Source organism: Paroedura picta, chromosome 7, assembly GCF_049243985.1.
Source record: "Paroedura picta isolate Pp20150507F chromosome 7, Ppicta_v3.0, whole genome shotgun sequence".
NCBI classification, from domain to species: domain Eukaryota; kingdom Metazoa; phylum Chordata; class Lepidosauria; order Squamata; family Gekkonidae; genus Paroedura; species Paroedura picta.
The window spans coordinates 55136628-55158547 of record NC_135375.1 but is presented as its reverse complement, the minus strand read 5'-3'; the positions used below and the strand labels follow the sequence as shown (position 1 = coordinate 55158547).

The 21920-nt window shown below is 45.1% G+C and overlaps 1 protein-coding gene across 7 annotated transcripts in view; it reads right to left on the bottom strand.

Moving 5' to 3' along the window:
* The window catches only part of SNCAIP (synuclein alpha interacting protein), a 131495-nt gene that overhangs the window by 39607 nt on the left and 69968 nt on the right, over positions 1 to 21920 (bottom strand). For all 7 annotated transcript variants that reach the window (XR_013232482.1, XR_013232483.1, XM_077344394.1 and 4 more), the window contains exon 3: positions 8665 to 8737. Coding sequence is in view for 5 of the 7 variants with exons in the window: in XM_077344394.1 (XP_077200509.1) it covers positions 8665 to 8737 (73 nt within the window). In the remaining 2 variants the exon portion in view is untranslated. The remainder of the gene's footprint in view (positions 1 to 8664; positions 8738 to 21920) is intronic.

The following is a 21920-nucleotide window of genomic DNA, read 5'->3' as shown; positions in this document are numbered from 1 at the left end:
GTGTACATCTGAGAGTGCTCAAAGAATTTTCCGGAGAGCTTACAAAGCCCTTATCCATCATGTCTTGGAGGACTGGAGAGGTGTCCAGAAGACTGGAGAAGAGTGAACATTATCCCAATCTTCAAAAAAGGGAGAAGAGATGACCAGAGAATCTACAGGCCAGTGTGTCTGACCACAATTGCTGGAAAGATAATGGAGCAGATTTTAAATGGGGTGATCTGCAAACATATGAAGGACAATTTGTTGATCTGGGGAAGTCAGCACAGATTTGCCTCCAATATGTCCTGCCAGACCAATATGGTTTCTTTCTTTTTCCGAAACACTAAAAAGACAAAAAATAATGACCACTGCAAAAAACAGACATGTCACAATAATAATTGATGGTGAAGAGATTGAATGCATTCAATAATTCATTTTTCTTGGATCACAAATTGATGTGAGTGGCGATTGCAACATGGAAATAAAATATCGAATTACTCTGGACTGCTCAGCAATGATGAGCTTGAACCGAACATGGAAAAGCAAGGATATAAGCTTGACTACCAAATGACTACCAAAAGCTTGACTACCAATAGCCACTTACGGCTGTGAAAGCTGAATGAAAAAAATCGGACAAGAGAAGAATCAATTCATTTGAACTCTGGTGTTGGAGAAGGCTTCTGTGGGTTCCATGGACAGCAAAAGTCACTAACAAGGAAACGCTATAGAACATAAAATCTGATATATCATTGGTAGGCAAAATCATGAAACTATGGCTCATTTATTTTGGCCATATCATGTGATCCAACTCAATGGGGAAAGTGATCATGCTAGGATTGGTCAGTGGAAAAAGGAACCAAGTCCACAAAGAACATGGTGGCTAGACACGACTGGAAGGGACACGGTGGCTACACTCTCAGTTGTGCCCCACCCGAGGCCAATACATTCTGTTATCAGGATTGTCAGCACAGGAAGAGCCCTGAAGGAGTTAAACTATTGTCTGTGAGACAAACTACATATTTTTCTTTAATGTCATTTTTCTGCTCCAAATCACTTATCTCCTTAAAAGTGCTGTTTACCCCATAAGTTTAAAATTTTGTTTTAAACCAGGTATTTTGTTTCCCTTAAAGACAAAACACCAACCTACTGTGGTTTTATTGCCTGGTTCTGCATTATGTGGGAGATTTAAACATCTTTCTCACTGCTGTTACAACAAGCAAGTCCCCCTTGTGGTTATGTTTCAATAATTTTGAACCACTGTCCTTTATTCTGTGCGTTACATGTTCTGTAGAATACAGATATATTCTTGTTACCCTAAATATAAGTTACTTAAAAAAGTTCTTTATACTCAGGAGAAAAAGATAAATCATTCTGCTTTATTCTATTTACATAAAGAATTCACAAGGCATATTTCTATGTCTTGCCTATACTGTGCAATACTTCATCTGCATCAAACCAGCATTCATGTTCAGAGTTTCTAAAACCATGTTCAACCATGTCAAAAGCAGCAATTGCACTAACATTGTTAACATTATAGTTAAAGTACACTGTGAAAAGAACGGAACTCAGTTTGACTAATTAACCTGATGTCTTCAGAAGCTTTTAGAATGATATTGCTCAGATCAATTATTTATTATTCCAACAACAACTTGCAAATAAAATGTTTAACACAAAAAAAATCTCTCATTGCACAAATGTATTTATGCATTGTATATGATTCTGGGTTCAAAGGGTGACACTTTTATGCTGGTTTTATTTACATATGAAATTTTTTTCAACTGACATAAGGAAATGGATACCACATGTTTTCCAGCTGTTTTATTCTGACAAAAACTTTTAAAGACTTTGCATGGAAATGAATTCTGTCTGAGTCTTATGAAAACACTTATTTTCACAAAGGGGTCAAGACAGTGACAAGGCAGCAACAGTTTGTTTGTCATCACCTTCCTTGTATCTAGACCATTATTTATTTTTTCAGGTTGAATGAGTTTTTCATTTTCTAGTATAAATGCCAAATCTACACAAATGCTTTTTTGGATGGCACAGCTTGTTAAACACCCAGCATGCCAATGGCTGTGACCTTAGCTAACAATATAGAGTTTCCCCTTGCTGATTTCCTGAAGGAAAATAACTAAAATGAGCATTCATTCTCTGACTAAGCAGCCCGATTAGCCTTTGCTTTGCCTCACTTCTCTGCTGCATTGTCATTCCTTAGCACTTTCCCTATATAACGTTTTATTCCTACCTACCTGCAAAATATACCATGTATGCCTAGTAGGGCTGTGCACCTAAAAAAGAAGAAGCATTTTTTAAAATCTGCATATCAGGGTTTTCTGGGTTCCAAATACTGCTTTTTTTCTTCTTCTTTTCTTTACTTTTCTTTTTGAGGTGTGGGGGTTGCAATTCCAATTAATTATTCCTTATGGAAAATCTTTCCAGAGGACTAGCGGTGTTTCTTGACTAAATTGTATCAAAACTGTAGCAGAACTGCTGGTGCCTGTTTTTTTAAATAACCCCACATTTCAAGGGAATTGAACCAAGAGGTGCTCCCAGCCATCCTCCATTACTTCCAATTGTGGTGGGGAGCTTCCATGTTTTCTCCAGGCCAAAAAAATAGCCAAAGACACAAAAGCAATCAAAGCTACTCCTAGCCAAAAGCCTCTCAAAGCAGAGAGAACCAACAAGCCCAAAGAACCAGTGCTGAACCAGGGAATCCCAATAGAAACATGGGGTGATGACAAGCCCAGTACAACAAATGTACAACCTGAGAATCTCAAGTCACTGTCAAATAAGAGATTTCTCTTGGCAAAATGAAACAGGGTCACTGTTGCAAGTTCAACAACTGTATAATTAGAGACTCTAACACAATATGCAACCCAAGACTTGCAAGGCATGTTGAAACAGTGAATCCACTGCAAACGTAAAACCAACTTGTACAAAGAACACAATATTGCCAGACCCATAGAACTAATTTAAAACCACTGAATCGAAGCCAAATCAATCTGGCAAGCCAAAAATGAGCCCTGGAAAGAAGACACTTACACAGACAGCAAAATTCAAAGGAAAAAAAAACAATGTTGGGAGCTATAAACACTGGCTCCCAATATTCCCACTTACTCCCAGATATTTCTGAAATGTTTCAGTTCTCATTTCCCATTATCCTTGAAAACTGTAGAGACAAATCTAAAGATTAAAATATATCTGGAAAATATTGATAGTGTATTTTTCAGAAAAATATTTGGACTGAATACATCCAAATGCACTTCCCAGCTCCAAGACCAGGTTCTCTTTTCTCTCATATCTATTATGGATTTGCTTCCAGGACCTGACTGACAATCTCCTGCCCTAGTTTTGCCTAATTTTTAAAATTATTTATTAGACTTGTATCCCACCACTTTCTGAAGACTCGTGGCAGCTTATACATAACCCCACCATAAAATCCCCACATAAACCCCTACAGCCAAAAAGAAATAGCGGCCTATAAATCCCTCCCTTGAGCAGACCTCCCTAGAGGTGGGAGGTGTAGATGTACTCCACAATTGCTGAGGAGGGATCATATTATCCCTAGCATTAGCGCTGCCCTCATCCAAAGACCTGGTGAAAGAGCTCAGTTTTGCAGGCCCTGCGGAACTCTCCTGGGAGCTCATTCCGCCATGTTGGGGCCAGAACGAAAAAGGCCTTGGCCCTGGTTGAGATGAGGCATGCCTCCTTAGAGACAGGGACCTCAAAGAGATTTGTGCTGCAGAGCGAAGTGTTCTGCATGGGTCATAAGCAGGCAAGAGGTCCCTCAGATAATCAGGGCCCAAGATGCAGATGGCCTTGAAGGTCAAAACTAAAACCATGAACTTGATCCGAGCCAGAACTGGCAACCAGCACAGCTGTTTTAGCACTGGCTGGATATCTAATCTAATCTGGAGGTGATCATTGAATGGGTCACTGTGGCCAAATGTTCTGGGGCCAGATAGGGTGCGAGTAGCCTTGCTTGGAACAGGTGGGAAAATGCCAGCTTGGCTACTTTTGTGACCTGAGCTTCCTTGGAAAGGGAAGCATCAAAGGTCACCTCTAAAGTCCTGGCTGATGGTGACAGCTCTAGCTGCACCCCATCCTGGCAAGAGAGATGTGCTTTCTTGTCTGGACCTTTATCCCAAGTCACAGGACTTCTGTCTTGTAAGGGTTGAGTTTCAGGCAGCTCTGTCTGAGGCAAACCGTCACTGCTTCCAAACAACTGGCAAATGCATGGGGGCGGGGTCTAGCTGGCCATCCATTAAGAGATAAAGCTGAGTGTTGTTGGCATATGGATGACAGCCCAGCCCAAAATTCTGGAAGAGCTGGGCTAAAGGGTGCGTGTAGATATTAAAACATGTTGGAGAAAGGATTGCCCCTTGCAGGTCTCCTCACAAAATTTTTAACTGTACGACTGCTCCTTTCCCAATGCGATTCTGTGTGTCTTTCCAGAGAAAGGAAATTAGTCATTGCAATGCTGTCCCTCATATTCCGGCCCCAGCAAGGCAGTGGGCTAACAACTTGTGGTCAACAACATCAAATGCTGCTGACAGATCTAAATGTTATTGACAGATCTAACAGCTGACAGATCTAATTTATGCTTATCAGATACCTTTACACTTATAAATACAGCCAGCTGGATGACCTTGGGCACATCACAGCACTGATAGGGCTGTTCTGACTGAGCAGTAGTATTAGTGCTCTCACAGCCTCACCTACCTCAAAGGGTGTCTGTTGTGGGGGGGAAGAAAGGGAAGGTGCTTTGAGACCCCTGGTAGACAAAAGCAACATATAAAAAACAACTCTTCTTCTTCTAAAGACATAAAGAGCCTCCCAGAAGGAAACAATTCACAGCCTTGTCTCTACCACTCCACCATTCAGTTGGTTTTCTGGTGGTTTACCGCCAGTAATTGCATTTTTGCTCCCAATATAATGGGGGGAGAGGGTGGAGTAGCAATGGACCGTGTTCCTACCCGATTGACAGACAAGCAACAGCCTGCCAGCAACTGATGCCAGGAGAGAAGTTTGGGAGGCCCTGCCAGTAGCAGTGAACTTGCACAGTGGGCATTCTCAGGCTCAAGAACAGCAGAACTGGGAGAATGGCCATGTGTGAAGTCGAGGGGTCTGTAGGAGCAGGGCTCACAGTGGCAGAATGACACCCTGGATTGGGGGGGAGGGGCTCATCGCTGCAATATCATGTCCCTAGACTCTCCCCACCCTCTGGAAACCAAGGAGTCTTGGACTGGACCCATACTCAGAGCTGCCAGAATACTGTAAGAACAACCTGCACCCCTGGGCTCCTCTGTATACTATGTGATACCTTCTGGCCCTGTGGAACGTTGGGCTTGGCTTGTCAGGTTGCTTTACAGAAGCTGTGTGGGTGACAGCTGAAGGAAAGGTGCTGGATTGCTGCGTACTCTCCCAGGCAGCGTCTTGGCATGATGTGCCAGTGAGCTCAGTGACAGGGGAGGAGCTGGGCACATCAAGGAGGTCTCCAGGCCAGCATATTGAGAGACAGCAGCTGGCATGGGAGTGCTCCACCAGACAGGTGACTGCCTAGAGGAGGAGGGGCAATTAATTCCCTGCTAGGATTCCAAGTCAGAGACTATCAGTGATCAGAGGAGGACTTGGACATTTATTATTATTATTATTATTATTATTATTATTATTATTATTATTATTATTATTATTATTATTATTATTATTTTATTATTATTATTATTATTGCCCACCACTCCCAAAATCAGAGTGGGTTACAAAACTGTCCAATAAAAACCTATGAAAATGGACAATAAAACACAGCAAAAAACAGCAACAACATACTTAAATCACCTCCTCAACCTCCCACCACACCCATCCCTACCTCAATGGTGAAGAAAAAAGGGGCAAGATGACACTGGCCATTGCAGGGAAGCCATGCTGACTTTCCTCGCTGCCCCCAGCCTCAAACAGAGACCTGGCAGAACAGCTCTGCTTTGCAGGCCCTGTGGAAGCTCCTGCAAGGCAAGCAGCAAACCCAGGAGCTCATTTCACCGGGTTGGGGCAAGGACCAAAAAGGCCCTGGCCCTGGTCAAGGCCAGGCATGCTTCCCTGGTGCCGGGAAAAACCAATACATTATCACCCGCAGAGTGTAAGGCTCCTCAGGGGGCATAGGGTGAAAGGCAGTCCCTCAGGTATGTGGGTCCCAGACCGTACAAGGCCTTAAAGGTTAAAACCAAAACCTTGAACTGGATCCAGACAGCAATTGGTAACCTATGCAGCTGCCTCAGCACTGGCTGAATATGGGCCCTCCATGGTGTTCTTGTGAGGGCCCTAGCAGCCACATTTTGTACCAGCTATAGTCACTGGATCAAGGACAAGGGTAGGCCCACGTAGAGCGAGTTATAGAAATCTATTCTGGAGGTGACTGTCGCATGGATCACCATGGCCAGGTGTTAAGGGACATGTAGGATGCTAGTAGCTGAGCTTGGTGAAGATGTTAAAATGCCAGGCCAGCTACCTTCTTGACCTGTGCCTCCATAGTTAGCGAGACATCAAAGGTCACACCCAGATTCCTGGCCTGGGGCGTGGTGGTAAATTGCATCCCAGGCCCGGGTGGGTAAGCATACTTCCTGGCCCATCCCCCTACCTCCCAGCTACAGGACCTCTTTCTTGGAGGGGTTGAGTTTCAGACAACTCTGCTCAAGCCATTCGATCACTGCTTCCAAACATCAGGTGAATGGTTCTGGGCAGGAGTCCGGGAGGCTGTCTATGAGGAGAGTTGGTGTCATCCGCATACTGATAACAATCCGGCCCCAAACTCTGCACTAGCTTGGCCAGAGGGTGCACAGAAGAAGAAGAAGAAGAGTTGGTTCTTATATGCCGCTTTTCCCTACCCGAAGGAGGCTCAAAGCAGCTTACATTCGCCTTCCCATTCCTCTCCCCACAACAGACACCCTGTGGGGTGGGTGAGGCTGAGAGAGCGCTGATATCACTGCTCGGTCAGAACAGTTTTATCAGTGCCGTGGTGAGCCCAAGGTCACCCAGCTGGTTGCATGTGGGGGAGCGCAGAATCGAACCTGGCATGCCAGATTAGAAGTCCGCACTCCTAACCACTACACTAAACTGGCTCATAGTGATGTTGAATAATGTTGGTGAGAGAACTGCACCCTGGGGGACCCCACACAGGTGTCAATAGGTGTGCAATGACTCCTCCTCCACAGCAAACCTCCGGGTCCAGTTATGGAGAAGGAGAGTATCCAGCTAAGAGTTGTGCCCCATATCCCCATCCCGGCGAGGTGGTGGGCCACATCAAAGGCAGCCAACAGATCTAATAGAACCAGCATGGCCGACCCGCCCCAATCCAGCTGGTGGTGGAGATCATCCATCAAGAAAACCAGCACCATCTCCACCCCTTGGCCAGGATGGAAACCAGACTGATATGGATCAAGATTGTAACCCGCTCTGAGATGGTCTCGATAGCAGCAGGATATAAATCGAATGAATGAATTAATAAATAATACCTTTTCTTGTTTGGTTGTATAGCTAAAATGCAAATGAACACTATCTGCTGGATGAGAACTTGACAAGAAATCTCTTCAAAAATAATGTAACTCATCCATTCACTCAGGCATTTTTACAGGATGAAACAGGGCTGCTTCAGTTCCCTGCATCTTCCTGGCTATTCCTTCATATCGAAATGTAGACACAATCCTATTTTCAATCACTACAAAAAACAATATAAACAGGAAGGTCTCAAAAGAATAATTAGAAGAGGGGGTGGAGATTGTTTTTCTGACTTCACATTGAGGAATCTACAGTTCTTACATCTAACTCATGTACAAGCCATGCTAACTTTCTGCTATGTGAAACAGGATATAGAAGTAAAAGATTTATGTGGTTCGTAATACCTTCCTAAAAATTGAAGCTTCAGATTTTTATTATATACATCTTGGATTTTAAAGTATTAATGAAACCAACATTTGACAGATGCATAATAAAGTTTTCAAAGTGCAGTGAGATGCATTATTCTTACCAATACAGTTTGCTCCATGCTGAAGACAGAAACAAAAGAGGCTTAATCTGATTTACAAAGTGAAAAACAACACTGAATTCAGTTTTTTTTTTGGGGGGGGGGGTGCCTCCAGCTGGTTTTCATCTATGTGCCATGACTCTTCATTTAGTTTACACTATTAAACTCAAAAATGTTGCTTTCATCTTAACTGTTACAGTATGCTTGAGAGTAGATTCTATCTTGTAGCATCCTTGATAGAGTTACAGAATTTGGCAAAACACAATGCCTCAAACTAGTCATGACCATATGGGTAGTAAATGTATCCAACATTTTTTCATTGGCGCCTACATCATTATGTGTTGTCACTAATGGTTTCTTGGGTTTTTCAGTAAACTATAGCATATACTGTGGTTTGGAGCTGCTGAGATTAAATCCTGCATATAGCTGTATTTGTATTCTGCCAGATCCTTTTATGGAGCTTTCTTTGGTTATTGCTTATGTTAATGACCTAACATCTGAAGGAAAAAAATACAGACAAAATAAAGGGATAAAGAAGAAAATCATTGTTACTCGGAAGATATTAAACAACAAATTTAAAGACTGTGAGAATTGTTTAAAGAAGAAACTCTGTTATGATAGCTACTTTAATCACAAAGCACAAGATTACAGAGCAGAAAAAAGCATCATACCTGTTCTGTCTTCATTTTGGGAATCACACTTCCTACGTAATTCTGGGATAGTCTTGAGAGACGTTACAGAATACTGTAAAACAAGAAAGAAACTGAATTTGTTCAGCAGCCTACATGTTCAGCAGCCTACCTGACCATATAACCAGTAAAAGAATTGATACTATATGATCCAGCATTTTGCTAAAGGCTTTGAGCAGGTTTATTGTGCTAGTTATTAGTCTCTGACCCCAGCACTATACAGCAGTGCCATGTAAAGACACTTGAACTCTACTGTCCATGGGATGCAGTGAACATGATATCCTACTACTGCTTCAGGCCCTAGTCATAAACTGAGACTAGAAGAACTTTGCACTGATGAGTTTGGAAGACAAGTTTCTCTTGTTGGGAGGTGAAGCTTCCTGAAGCTAATATCCTGTGGCAGCTTCAGTGCTGGGCACTTCATCACATACCAACTTGCCTACCTTGTTAAAACACCTGTGGTTTAATGTATTAGAAACAGCTCTGAAAAGTATGGAGGGACAACTGAACAAATAATCTATAGCAGGTTTCAACAGCAAAGGGCAAAAGGCAATCAAAAGCTTTCTTTTAATTAAGTCCACTGTGAGCAAGGCAAAAATGTGCTTAAGATAGCACACAAATTTTCTTAAGGTGAAGCACTATTTCAAGCATATGCATAAACATAATTAAACAGCACACCAATCTACTGAATATAAAATGAGCATCAGTATTCACAGCTTTATAGCAGAACAAATCTGAGTAATGGGTTTAAACCAGTGGTTCCCCAACCTTTTTATCCACGGGTGACCTGTCAACGCTTGGCAATTTTACTGAGGGCCGGGGGGGGGTAGTCTTTTGGTGAAGAATGTTGCTGCTGCCTGAGCCCCTGCTCCACTTGCTTTCCCGCTGGTACCCCTGATTTCCCGCTGCCTGCTGGGGGGGTGCTGCCAGCAGCAGCTGCGCAGTGCCACGCTGAGGGGGAGCTCCAGCCATGGTGGCCGCCGGAGAGCACCAAAAGTGAGCTGGCAGCAGAGTGGCAGGGCAGCCCCCGAGGCAACAGCTGGGGAGGAGGATGAGGAGGATGAGGAGAAGCTGCAGCCCGGTACTGACTGATCCACGGACCGGGACCGGTCCCTGGACCGGGGGTTGGGGACCACTGGTTTAAACATTCTGCAAAGCACAATAGCATCCCCTACTTTCAGAATCTGCAGCATTACTTTAAACGCGATTCAGTTCACCTGTTCAGTTTGCTATATATTTTGATTTCTATTTCTGTAAAATGCATTTAATTTTATACATGGCAAGACTCAACTTTCCATCTATGTGTAAAAACATTCTCTGGAATTCTAGGATCTAACAGAAATTATTCCATATAAACAGATACAAGAAAATAAGCCAACTTCTTAAGGAGCAAGTGTTACTGAAACAAACATGTCTTACTATTTTGCTGCAAGGAGCACACCTGATGTTAATCAGTGAGCCTTTCCTTGGATTCACTTTTAAAAGCAATGTCATATGTGTCTGAGTAAGCAGCAACCATCGTAAACTTGTGGCATGCCTTCATTCATCCATATGATCCAATATTGTAAGGAGAATTTTCCCACAAACAAAAATCTGTAGGTAATTTACTCTTGACCCCTTTGATCCCTCTCTCATAACAGAGAGCATAAAATCCAGAGAGCATAAAATCAGCAGTAAAAAGTTTCATTCATGCCAACATTTACCTAAGTGTCACAGATACACATTATTTCATTATCTTTAATTCTTTTGTCTTTCTGACACTATTAATTTGCAAAAGTTCTTTAGTTCCAAATATAATGATTTTACATATTATCTAAAGATCATATAAACACATCATATTTGAATTTGAAGGGGTATTTTTTAGCCATAGCAGACTAAATGGAATACTCACATGCATACAAAACTACAGCAACTTTTCACATTATATAGAACCTGGGAGATTATTGTTTTATTTTTATACCGCTGCTCTCAGTTGACTTACGGCGGTTTACAATGATAAAAACACGGTTAAATCCCTAAAAACACCCCTTAATACAATTAACAGTTAACAAGACGGCAGTCAATAGGAATTCAAAAAAAAATAACCCTCACCCCCCCCTTCCCCGTTCAGCACATGGAACAAAAGCTCTTTCCCCTGGGAGCAAGGGCTCTGACCTGACACACACATTGTGGATCCACCAATGGTATCTCCAGGACCCCATATTGGCCTCAACTATACGCCTGGCGGAAGAGCTCCATCTTACAGGCCTTGCAGAAAGCTGACAATTCCAACAGGGCTCTTAGCTCTTCCAGGAGCTCATTCCACTAGGTTGGGGTCAGGGCCAAAAAGGCCCTGGCACTGGTCCAGGTCAGATGGATTCATACCTGCAGAGCAAAGAACCCTGTGGGGGGCATAGACAGGTAAGCAGTCCTGCAGATAAGCAGGACCCAGGCTGCATAGAGCCTTAAAGGCTAAAACCAATACCTTGAATTTGAACCTGAAGCAGACTGGTAATCAGTGCAGATGTTGTAGCACCAGCTGGATGTGTGCCCTCCAAGGTATGCTTGTGAGGATCCTCACAGCCGCATTTTGTACCAGCTGCAGTTTCTGGATCAAAGCCAAGGGAAGACCCGCATAGAGTGAGTTACAGTAGTCCAGCCTGGAAGTGACTGTTGCATGGATCACTGTAGCTAAGTATTCTGAGGACAGGTAAGGCGCTAGTAGCCACACTTGGCGCAGATGGAAAAACGTCACTCAGGCTACATCACTCCATAGAAAGAGAGGCATCAAAGGTCACTCCTAAATTCCTGGCAGTTGTTCCAGGTGTTAATTGCATGGGAGGTGCACTTCCTGATCCTGGCCTCTTCTTCCCAGCCACAGGACCTCTGTCTTGGAGGGGATGAGTTTCAGGTGACTGCCTGAGCCATCCAGCCACTGCTTCCAAACAACTGGCAAAAGTATCGGGGGGGGGAGCCCGATTGGCCATCCATTAGGAGGTAGAGTGGGGTGTCATCTACATATTAATGACAACCCAGTCCAAAGTCCCAGACCAGCTGGGCCAGAGGGTGCATGTAGATGTTAAAAAGAGTTGGAGAGAGTATTGTCCCCTGCAGTACTCCACATGGGAGCCCAAAATCGGCTGACAACTCATCCCCCACAGCAACCCTCTGTGTCCGGTTCCAGAGAAAGAAGACCAGCCATTGCAGCACAGTCCCTCTAATCCCTGTCCCAGTATGGCAGTGGGCCAATAGCTCATGGTCAGCCACGTCAAACATAGCCAACAGATCTAAAAGCATGAGAATGGACAAACCACCTCAGTCCAGCTAGCGCTGGATATCATGCTTTGCATGCAAATCTGAGATACTGTTCTGAGATTATGTGGATCAGTATGTGCAGATAGAGCCTCTTGTGGCGCAGAGTGGTAAGGCAGCCGTCTGAAAGCTTTGCCCATGAGGCTGGGAGTTCAATCCCAGCAGCCGGCTCAAGGTTGACTCAGCCTTCCATCCTTCCGAGGTCGGTAAAATGAGTACCCAGCTTGCTGGGGGGTAAACGGTAATGACTGGGGAAGGCACTGGCAAAACACCCCGTATTGAGTCTGCCATGAAAACACTGGAGGGCGTCACCCCAAGAGTCAGACATGACTTGGTGCTTGCACAGGGGATACCTTTACCTTTACCTATGTGCAGGTAGGTTTCCTTTTTATCCAAAGATGCCATGAAATCATTCACCTGAAGTGCATGTAAAATGGATTGGAACTCCATTCTGAATTTGTTTTCTTACCCAGAGGCTGAGTTCCTTTAAGTTGAGAATTGTTCTCCAGTCTCCAGATTTCTTGGGCATTATGAAGATTATTGAATATACTCCCCTGAATTGCTTGGTATTTGGAACCTCTTCTATCATGCCAATGTCCAGTAAGTGTTGAATGGCTTCCTGAACAAATAGGGCTTTTGATTTGTCCTTAGGCACTGGGAAGTAACGAATCTTGGGGGGGGGGGGGCACTGCATAAATTCTATTTTGTAGCCATGCTCCAGTATTGAAATTCACTGATTCACTGATCTGTAATGGCTTGTTTCCAGGTCTGGGAAAAATCCTGGAGTCAGCCTCCTATTCTGGCACTATACTGAACAATTTTTGGAAACTGTATTCCTATCTCTTTGCTTGACTGGAACTGCATTTTTGGCACCTGGGCTGGTAAGAGAAAGAGACTGTCTTCTTCTGAGACTGTCTCCATGGTCACTTTGAGATTTGTATGAATGAAAGGGCTGATAAGATTTGTTTTAAAAATCCTTGTCCTTTTGTACAGTAGTGGAAGGCATGGCCTTCTTCTTTTCTCTAGTTTCAGCTAGGACCTTATCCAGGACTCCCTCTCCAAAAAGAACTCTGCCTGAAAACACTTCCATAGCCCAGTTGGCCTTGCATAAGGTATCCACTTTCTAGTGTTCTAGCCAGAGGTTGCGTCTAACCACAAAATTTGCAGCCTGTGCCCTGGCAGAGAATTGCAGTGCATGTTGTGATGTATCTGCCACCAGCAAGCTCTTTAATTTTTAGCAGAGCCCTCCTTAATCTTAATGGATCTGGTTCAGGATCTTGTAACAAGTTGTCTGCCCAGATCACTGCTGATCTAGCAAAATAAGGCAATACAGCATCAGTTCCAATGTCCGGGTTAGCTTCATGTACTTTCTTCAAAGCAGTTTCATTTTTCCTATCCACAGGGTCTTTCCAAACATTATCCCCATCCTTTGAGCCAGCTTGGTGTAGGGGTTAGTAGTCCGGACTTCTAATCTGGTAAGCCAGGTTTGATTCCGTGTTCCCCCACATGCAACTAGCTGGGTGACCTCGGGCTCACCATGGCACTGATCTGATCAAATAACATAATCAGGGCTCTCTCAACCTCACCTACTTCACAGGGTGTCTGTTGTGGGGAGAGGAAAGGGAAGGCAACTGTAAGCTGCATATTGGTGGACCCTAATTAACTAATTATGTGACTTCTGAAGGTAAGTGCTTGGACTAGGTCTTATTTAGGGGTTTCATAGCATGTTGTTGTTGTTAGGTATGAAGTCGTGTCTGACCCATCGCGACCCCATGGACAATGAACCTCCAGGCCTTCCTGTCTTCTACCATTCCCCTGAGTCCATTGTAACAACATCAGCACTGGTTATCAGTCTGTTTCTTGCTTAAATGGCTTTGCATCAAGTTTACATTTTGTGATGGATTCATAAGTTTGACATTGCTTTAGATTCTCAGGTTTGATTCTCTGTTCATTGGTGTGATTCTGATTTTATATTTGCTAGGCTTGCAACACCAGACCTATTGAGTTTGGCTTGGGTGATTCTTGAGTGGAACTTGAGGTTTAAAAAAAAAACATTTGTCACCTTTGTGAATCAATGCAGGATGGCTGGGACACCTTATTCAGGGGTCTATAGAACTGGACCTCTTGGTCCAATTCCATTGAAATGTGGGGGTTATTTAAATAAGCAGCACCAGCTTCTCCACTGCAATTTTGGTGCCTTAGCTTTAAAAACAGCCCCTCAATACTCCTGGAATGATTCCCCATAGGGAATAAGGGAACCAAAAACATATTGGAATCCCACCCCCTCAAAAAAAGCACCCAGGAAACAGGGAATGCCTATATCTTTTTGCCTCCTGGTAGTGGATCCAAGAAATACTTTTGTATGTTGCTTTTGTTGAGTTGCATGTCCCTACTGTTAAATCTACCTCCATCCATCCTGTGTGGCCAAGGTCAAGGCAAATAAACAAACAAAAATAGATTCCTGCAGCTGACAGATCCAGAAATCTGGGCTTCTGTAGTAGTGTCACCCCCTGGCAGCTGCTGGTGTGCCTGGGTGAGGTCGAGCATCACAAAAATCTTGCCACCAGTGAGGAATACAAGGAGGTTGCTGACAACAGGCACTGAGTATGAGTGGTGATGGAGCACCTTGTTTATGGTGCATTTGTAATCTGCATATGCACGTTGGGCTTGACTGGAGTGATGAAGGGGGTTTCCCACCTGGATTGGGGCACAGGCTCCAAAACTCCCTACTTGATGAGGTAATCAAGTTCAGCATCGATCTTCAGCTGGAGTGTGAAGGGGATGTGGTGAGCCTTGAGGCATATTAGAGCAGTGGTCCCCAACCTTTTTATCACCAGGGACCACTCAACGCTTGACAGTTTTACTGAGGCCCGGTGGGGGGGGTAGTTTACTCCTCTACTCTCAACCACTGCCCTAACACTCTCTGATTGCTATGGTAATGTATAAACATCCCTTCAAAATAAGATACAGACACACCACAACAATGAACACAAGGAACATTTTATTTTCATGGAAATTTTAACTCATGACAATGACAAATCAATGGGAACCCTGAGCTTGTTTCTCTGCAACGAGATAGTCCCATCTGGGAGTGATGGGAGACAATGACACCTGAAGTGTGTTGTAAAGGGCCGGGGGGGGGGGATGAAGTAAAGGGCCGGGGAGGGGGGAAGGCGTCCTTCGCGGCCCACCTCCAATTAGTCAATGGACCACATGTGGTCCATGGCCCACAGGTTGGGGATCGCTATATTAGAGCACGGTCAGGGTCAAGGGCCAATGAAACAGGTGGTCCCCTGTTGAAGAAAAGGAACTGCTCAAAGATGCTTGGAACTTTGTGCAGACATCTTTGAAAAGATCTGGGCACGCATGATGGATTCTGGAGAATCCTTGGCCCAAGGGTTTGAACTAGTCCAGGAGAAGGAGACCAGTGTGGGGGGCATTGACAACCACAAGGCAAAGGTTGCTGGTATAGTCCTTGAAAGTATACCTGATGGTGGTGACTCCAAGGACTGGGATGGGCTTCCCTTATAAGTCTGTGAGTCATAGACACAGTGGCTTTAAAGGAGTGAGCTTGCCAGGGCAAGGTGGCATAGGAAATGATGGAGAGCATGGACCCTGAGTCAACTTCCATGATGCATGGCTGACTCTGGACCCAGATGGTCACCTTGATCTTTGGCTGGCCTGGAAACTAGATCTCTTGCACAACCAATTCAGGGGTGCTGCAGGTGCTGGTGAATGCTGGCCTGTAAGATTCATGTATCATCTTCACCCATCCAATGGATGGGGCTGACATGCTTGACAAAGCTAGGGTGCGAGGCAGACCATGGGAATGGAAGACCATGGTGAGATGACCTACTTTGCCACAGTTCAGACATTTGGTGTTCTTGAACTGCCAAGTGTTCCATGCATGGTCACCTCCACACCCAGCACATGGGCTCGCAGAGCAGCATGGCTGAATGGATCAGGTGTTTGCATTGGCATATAGATGGTTGACTTCCTATTCTTTCTTCAGAACTTCATGGTGTACATGCTTCAGAGAGGTGCAATGCTTGGAGGCAATAGAGGGCTGGCTGCAGCGGATGCAGACCTTTTGGTTATTCTAAGTGGTGTTCTCAGCAGTGATGATGGCTTTGAGGGCCAACTGGAACATCAGGTTTCAGTTAGTTGTTACTGCATGTCTTGCAGGCCACAAATGAGCCAGTCCTGCAAAATGGAGTCCAGGTCCATGAAATTGGAGCAGCATGTGGCCTGACACAGGGTGGGTATGAACTCTGCCACAGGCTTACCCTTTCTCTGGTTCCAGATGTAGAAGGCATGACAGTGGACGATCTCTGCAGGCTGGGGGTAAAGTGCTGTATGAGCACTTCAATAATCCTGTAGAAGGAGATTGTGTGAAACTTAGTAGGTGCCAAGAAGTATTGAGCCAGGTCAAACGTTGCCAGGCTGCAGACAGTCAGGAATGTGTCCTGCTTCTTGTCGTACCAGTGATGTAGTTCAGTGGTCCCCAATGCGCAGCCCGCGGCCCGGTGCCGGGCCACGAAAGCCTTGGCGCCGGGCCGCGGCTCCCTCTCCCCGCCCCCCCTGCAGTAAAAAACTTCCCAGGCTGCAAGCTTGCGGCCCGGGAAGCTTCTTACTGCGGGAGGTGGGGGAGAGGGAATCGGGGCCGTGCCCGCACATTGCGCATACGCGGCCGGGCTGCGCATGTGCACATGCGCCATGCGTGGCCTGGCATGCGTGGCATGCGCGGGCAGGCAGTTGCCCTGCAAGTCCCCAGCCTCAAAAAGGTTGGGGACCACTGATGTAGTTGACCAACAGGTGCATGGTGTAGTATTCCCACTTAGCTGGGAAGGCTGGGTCATATTCCTCAATAAAGCTTCTGGTTGCCATGATGAGGGCTGGCATGCAAGATCCCACGGTAAGCAGATGGGACTGATGAGCGATAGGAGCCGATGTTCAGACTACCTTGGATGGTGAGGTGGGGTGATTCAGTGATTACACCTTAGAATCATAGAATCATAGAGTTGGAAGGGGCCATACAGGCCATCTAGTCCAACCCTCTGCTCAACGCAGGATCAGCCCAGAGCATCCTAAAGCATCCAAGAAAAGTGTGTATCCAGCCTTTGCTTGAAGACTGCCAGTGAGGGGGAGTTCACCACCTCCTTAGGCAGCCTATTCCACTGCTGAACTACTCTGTCTGTGAAAATTTTTTCCTGTAATCTAGCCTATGTCATTGTATTTGAAGTTTAAACCCATTACTGCGTGTCCTCTCCTCTGTAGCCAACAGGAACAGCATCCTGCCCTCCTCCAAGTGACAACCTTTCAAATACTTAAAGAGGGCTATCATGTCCCCTCTCAACCTCCTTTTCTCCAGGCTGAACATTCCCAAGTCCCTCAACCTATCTTCATAGGGCTTCGTCCCTTGGCCCCAGATCATCTTCGTCGCTCTCCTCTGTACCCTTTCAATTTTATCTACGTCCTTCTTGAAGTGAGGTCTCCAGAACTGCACACAGTACTCCAGGTGTGGTCTGACCAGTGCCGTATACAATGGGACTGTGACATCTTGTGATTTTGATGTGATGCCTCTGTTGATACAGCCCAAAATGGCATTTGCCTTTTTTACCGCTGCATCACACTGCCTGCTCATATTTAGTTTTCAACCCACGAGTACCCCAATGTCTCATTCACACACAGTGTTACCTAGAAGCGTATCCCCCATCCAGTAGGCATGCTTTTCATTTTTCTGACCCAGATGCAGAACTTTACACTTATCTTTATTAAATTGCATCTTGTTCTCATTTGCCCATTTTTCCATTGTGTTCAGATCTCGCTGAACTCTGTCTCTATCTTCCGGAGTATTTGCCAGTCCTCCCAATTTGGTGTCATCTGCAAACTTGATGAGTAGTCCCTCCACTCCCTCATCTAGATCATTAATAAATATGTTAAAAAGTACCGGGCTGAGAACCGAGCCCTGACGTAGCTCGCTACTCACCTCTCTCCAGTCTGATGAAACACCATTGACAACAACTCTTTGAGTGCGGTTCTCTAACCAATGCCCTATACACCTGACTATCTGAAAATCCAGATTGCAGTCCTTCAACTTATCCATCAGAACATCATGGGGAATCTTGTCAAAAGCTTTACTAAAATCCAAGTAAATGACATCAACCGAATTTCCACGATCCAGCAAACCTGTTACTTGGTCAAAAAAGGAAACCAGGTTGGTCTGGCAAGACCTGTAGGAGACAAATCCATGCTGACTTCCTTGGATCACCAAATTGTCCTCCAGATGTTTGCAGATCACTCCCTTTAATATCTGCTCCATTATCTTCCCTACAACAGAGGTCAGACTCACGGGTCTGTAGTTTCCCGGGTCATCCTTCCTCCCTTTTTTGAAGATCGGAATAACGTTTGCTCTCTTCCAGTCCTCCGGGACATCTCCAGTCTTTAAAGTCTCTGTTCATCCAAATAGGCTTCTTAGAGCTCCTGCAGTGTTTTCGTCTTTCTGGGATAGTCATTGATTGAGCATGCAATAGCTCTTGAGTAGCGCCCACCCTTCACATGCTCCCTTCCCTTCCAGCATTCTCATCCGTGGTATGACACTCATCATGTCTCTGAGTTTATTAAAGTTTGCCCTATGAAAATCCAACATCTGCATCTGGCTACAAGCTTCCTTGGCTCCCCATCTCAAAAGGAATTCTATGAGGACATGGTCACTTCCCCCTAGGGTCCCCACCTCCTTCACCTCATCCATCAACTCTTGCCTGTTGGTCAGTATTAAGTCCAGTGGGTTCATCTACCATTTGTTAAATGGAATTGTTAGCCAGGCCGGTCAGAAAGTTGCATGACTGAGGACGCTTCGCAGAGTTGGTTTCCCAGCACACATCTGGGAAATTGAAGTCACCCATGATGACAAGGTCCTGCCGCTTGGATATTTTCTCAAGCTGCTCACAAAGTGCAGCATCCACATCCTCTCGTTGGTCAGGCGGTTGGTATCAGACACCAACCACCACACTGTTTGTTTTCCCCTCGCTTATTTTCACCCAGATGCTTTCCACTGTAGATATGCTCTCCTTCACTAGAATTTCCTGACAGGTAAGCCCTTTCCTCAGATACAGTGCCACTCCTCCACCTCTTCGATCTATTCTGTTTTTTTCTGAACAGTTCATATCCATCCACCATTACATTCCAGTCATGAGAATCATTCCACCGAGTTTCTGTGATGATCTACTAAATCATACCTTTCCATCAGCATGAGAAGTTCCAGCTCTTCCTTCTTATTGCCCATGCTTCGGGCGTTAGTATAAAGAATACCACTTGTGCCCCCATTTGCTTGAGCTTCCTCCCGAGATCTTGATAGTCTTTTTTAATAGGAGCAATGGTATTCAGGGACATGTCATTCGTTCCCACATGGACCATCACAAATCGATTTGCGATCCATCGATTTGAGGAGTTTGGGCAGCCGTTCTGAATCCTTTTACTTTTGGCTCCCTATGAGCTGGCCTTGCCGGTTGGGCTGCACCCGATCATTCTCCTTCCTTACACTCCCTATGTTGATCATCTCCTTCCCTTTGTGGCTTCAGTTTAAAGCTCTCCTGATGAATCTTCCCAGGTTCCTGCCAAACACATTCTTCCCCAGCTTCGATAAGTGCAGTCCATCAGGTGCTAGTAGGCCTTCCTCAAGAAAGCCTATCCCATGGTCCCAGAAACCAAATCTCTCCTGCCAGCACCAACTACGCAGCCACTGATTCACCTCCATTATCTTCCTCTCCCGACGCATTCCTCTTCCCTTGACAGGCAAGCTTGAAGAGAATACCACTTGTGCTCCCATTTGCTTGAGCTTCCTCCCCAGATCTTGATAGTCTTTTTTAATAGGAGCGATGGTATTCAGGGACATGTCATTCGTTCCCACATGGACCATCACAAATGGGTAGCGATCCATCGATTTGAGGAGTTTGGGCAACCGTTCTGAAATGTCTTTAATTTTCGCCCCTCGCAATCAACATACCTCTGGGGTTAGGGGGTCGGTCCCAGCCACATGGCAATCCATTGCTCTTAGCAGGGAGTCTCCAATTACCAGTACTCTCCTTTTTTCTCTCTTCTCAACTCCATTTCCTTCTATCCCCGTGGCCTCTTCACTTTGTCTTAGACTTTGTTTTGGGACCTCTTCCCTTGTTGACCCTTGCACCTCCTCTGCAAGGGCCTGAAATCTATTCTGGAGCTCCAAAGGCCCCGAGAACCGTCGCGCTCTACGCCGTTGAGTCTTTTTCTGAACTGTCTGCAGAGGCTCCGTAGTGAGGTCAATCTCCTTATCCTCTTCAGGACTGGTTGTATCCTGTTTATTCCATGTTGCACGGCTGTGGTCTATGAATTCCTCCCCTTTCTTACTTTGGGTCAGAGTAATAATAGTGTCTTCTAATCCCCTAATCCTTTCCCCCAAAAGTCTTACCAGTTTACACTTGGGGCAGATGTAGTCCATCTTGTCTTCTGGGAGGAAGGCAATCATGTCACACTCACTGCAGATGATGGGATGAGTGTCCTGGAGGTCCATTGTAAATTCTAGGCAGTGCAAGTACTAGGGAAATATAATTTACTGATTCTAATTACTCGGCCAAGAGCCCTTTGTCTCTTGCACTTCGGCTCACGCCAAAGGCTCGCGCCTCTGGCGAGGAGCAGCCCTTTTTAATCCTCCCAGCAATCACCTAGCAATCACCTCTCCCAGTCAGCACAATAGTCTCACCTGGTCAGCAGCAACACTCCCCAGTAGCTCTCTCCATGTGCTCTCAGTTGTCTGAGCTCTGCCTCTGGCGAGGAGCAGCCCTTTTTAATCCTCCCAGCAATCACCTAGCAATCACCTCACCCAGTAAGCACAATAGCCTCACCTGGTCAGCAGCAACACTGGTCAGTAGCTCTCTACACGTGCTCTCTGTTGTCTGAGCTCTTTGACAGCAGGTAAGATGGAGCGACCTCTGCAGTTCCCCCTGGGTATTTAGGCGTAATTTCAGCAACCTCTCCTAGGAAGGTTGGGAGCCAGTGATTCAGCTGATGCTAGTTGGGGCTGCATATCCAGCTCAGCATCCCACCTTCATTGCCACTATTAAATAGTGGGCTCAATAAGGTGTTGAGTAATTTATTAAATCACACTAACCAAACTGGATAATATAGCCTACTGTGTTCCCAGCTAGTCCCCAGGTTTGAATTAATTGGTCCATTTAAATGATCCAGTGGCAGGACTGACCCCTGCATGCTAAATTAATGGCATCCCACCTTTTGAATAATGGCTCCTGCTCTGTGGGTCTGCTTCACTGCATACACAACACAAGGGATGTGTGAAGAGAATGTTTTAATATATATCTACTATCTCCTCCTCTTTAAGGGGGACTTAAAATGCTAGCATAAAAAGATGGGCATATAAAGTGCCCTGTCCTCATAGCACCCCTGTGAGGTATGTTAGACTGATAAGGACTGGATCCTGGTTACCCACTGAATTTACTGGCATGGTAAGGATTTGAAACCAGGTCACCCCAACCTAACTACTACACCACACGTGCCACTTCTTGTATAAACACAGAAACCAGCTTCAATAGAAACAGCAGCATCAGGCCTCCAAGGAATAAACCAAGGAAGTTAGGTAGTACAGGTTGAAATGTAATTGGCAGTTCAATTAAGAATAGACTTGTTACAACTGCAATGTGTTTGTTAGGCCAACATTTCTCCTCATATATTATTTCCTCTCTTGGAATGACAGACTATTCCACTGGTTCTATGCAGCATTAAAATATATTCAGTTCAATACAAAAAAATCTATTAAGCATGCCATAAATTTCACTGTGTTTTTAATGGTGTGTGTTTGATTGCATTAACAGATTTCCTCCTGCTCAACTCTTGTCCCCAAACAAAATCTGAACACTTAAAATTTCTGCCATTTCTGTCAATACAATGAATAGGAT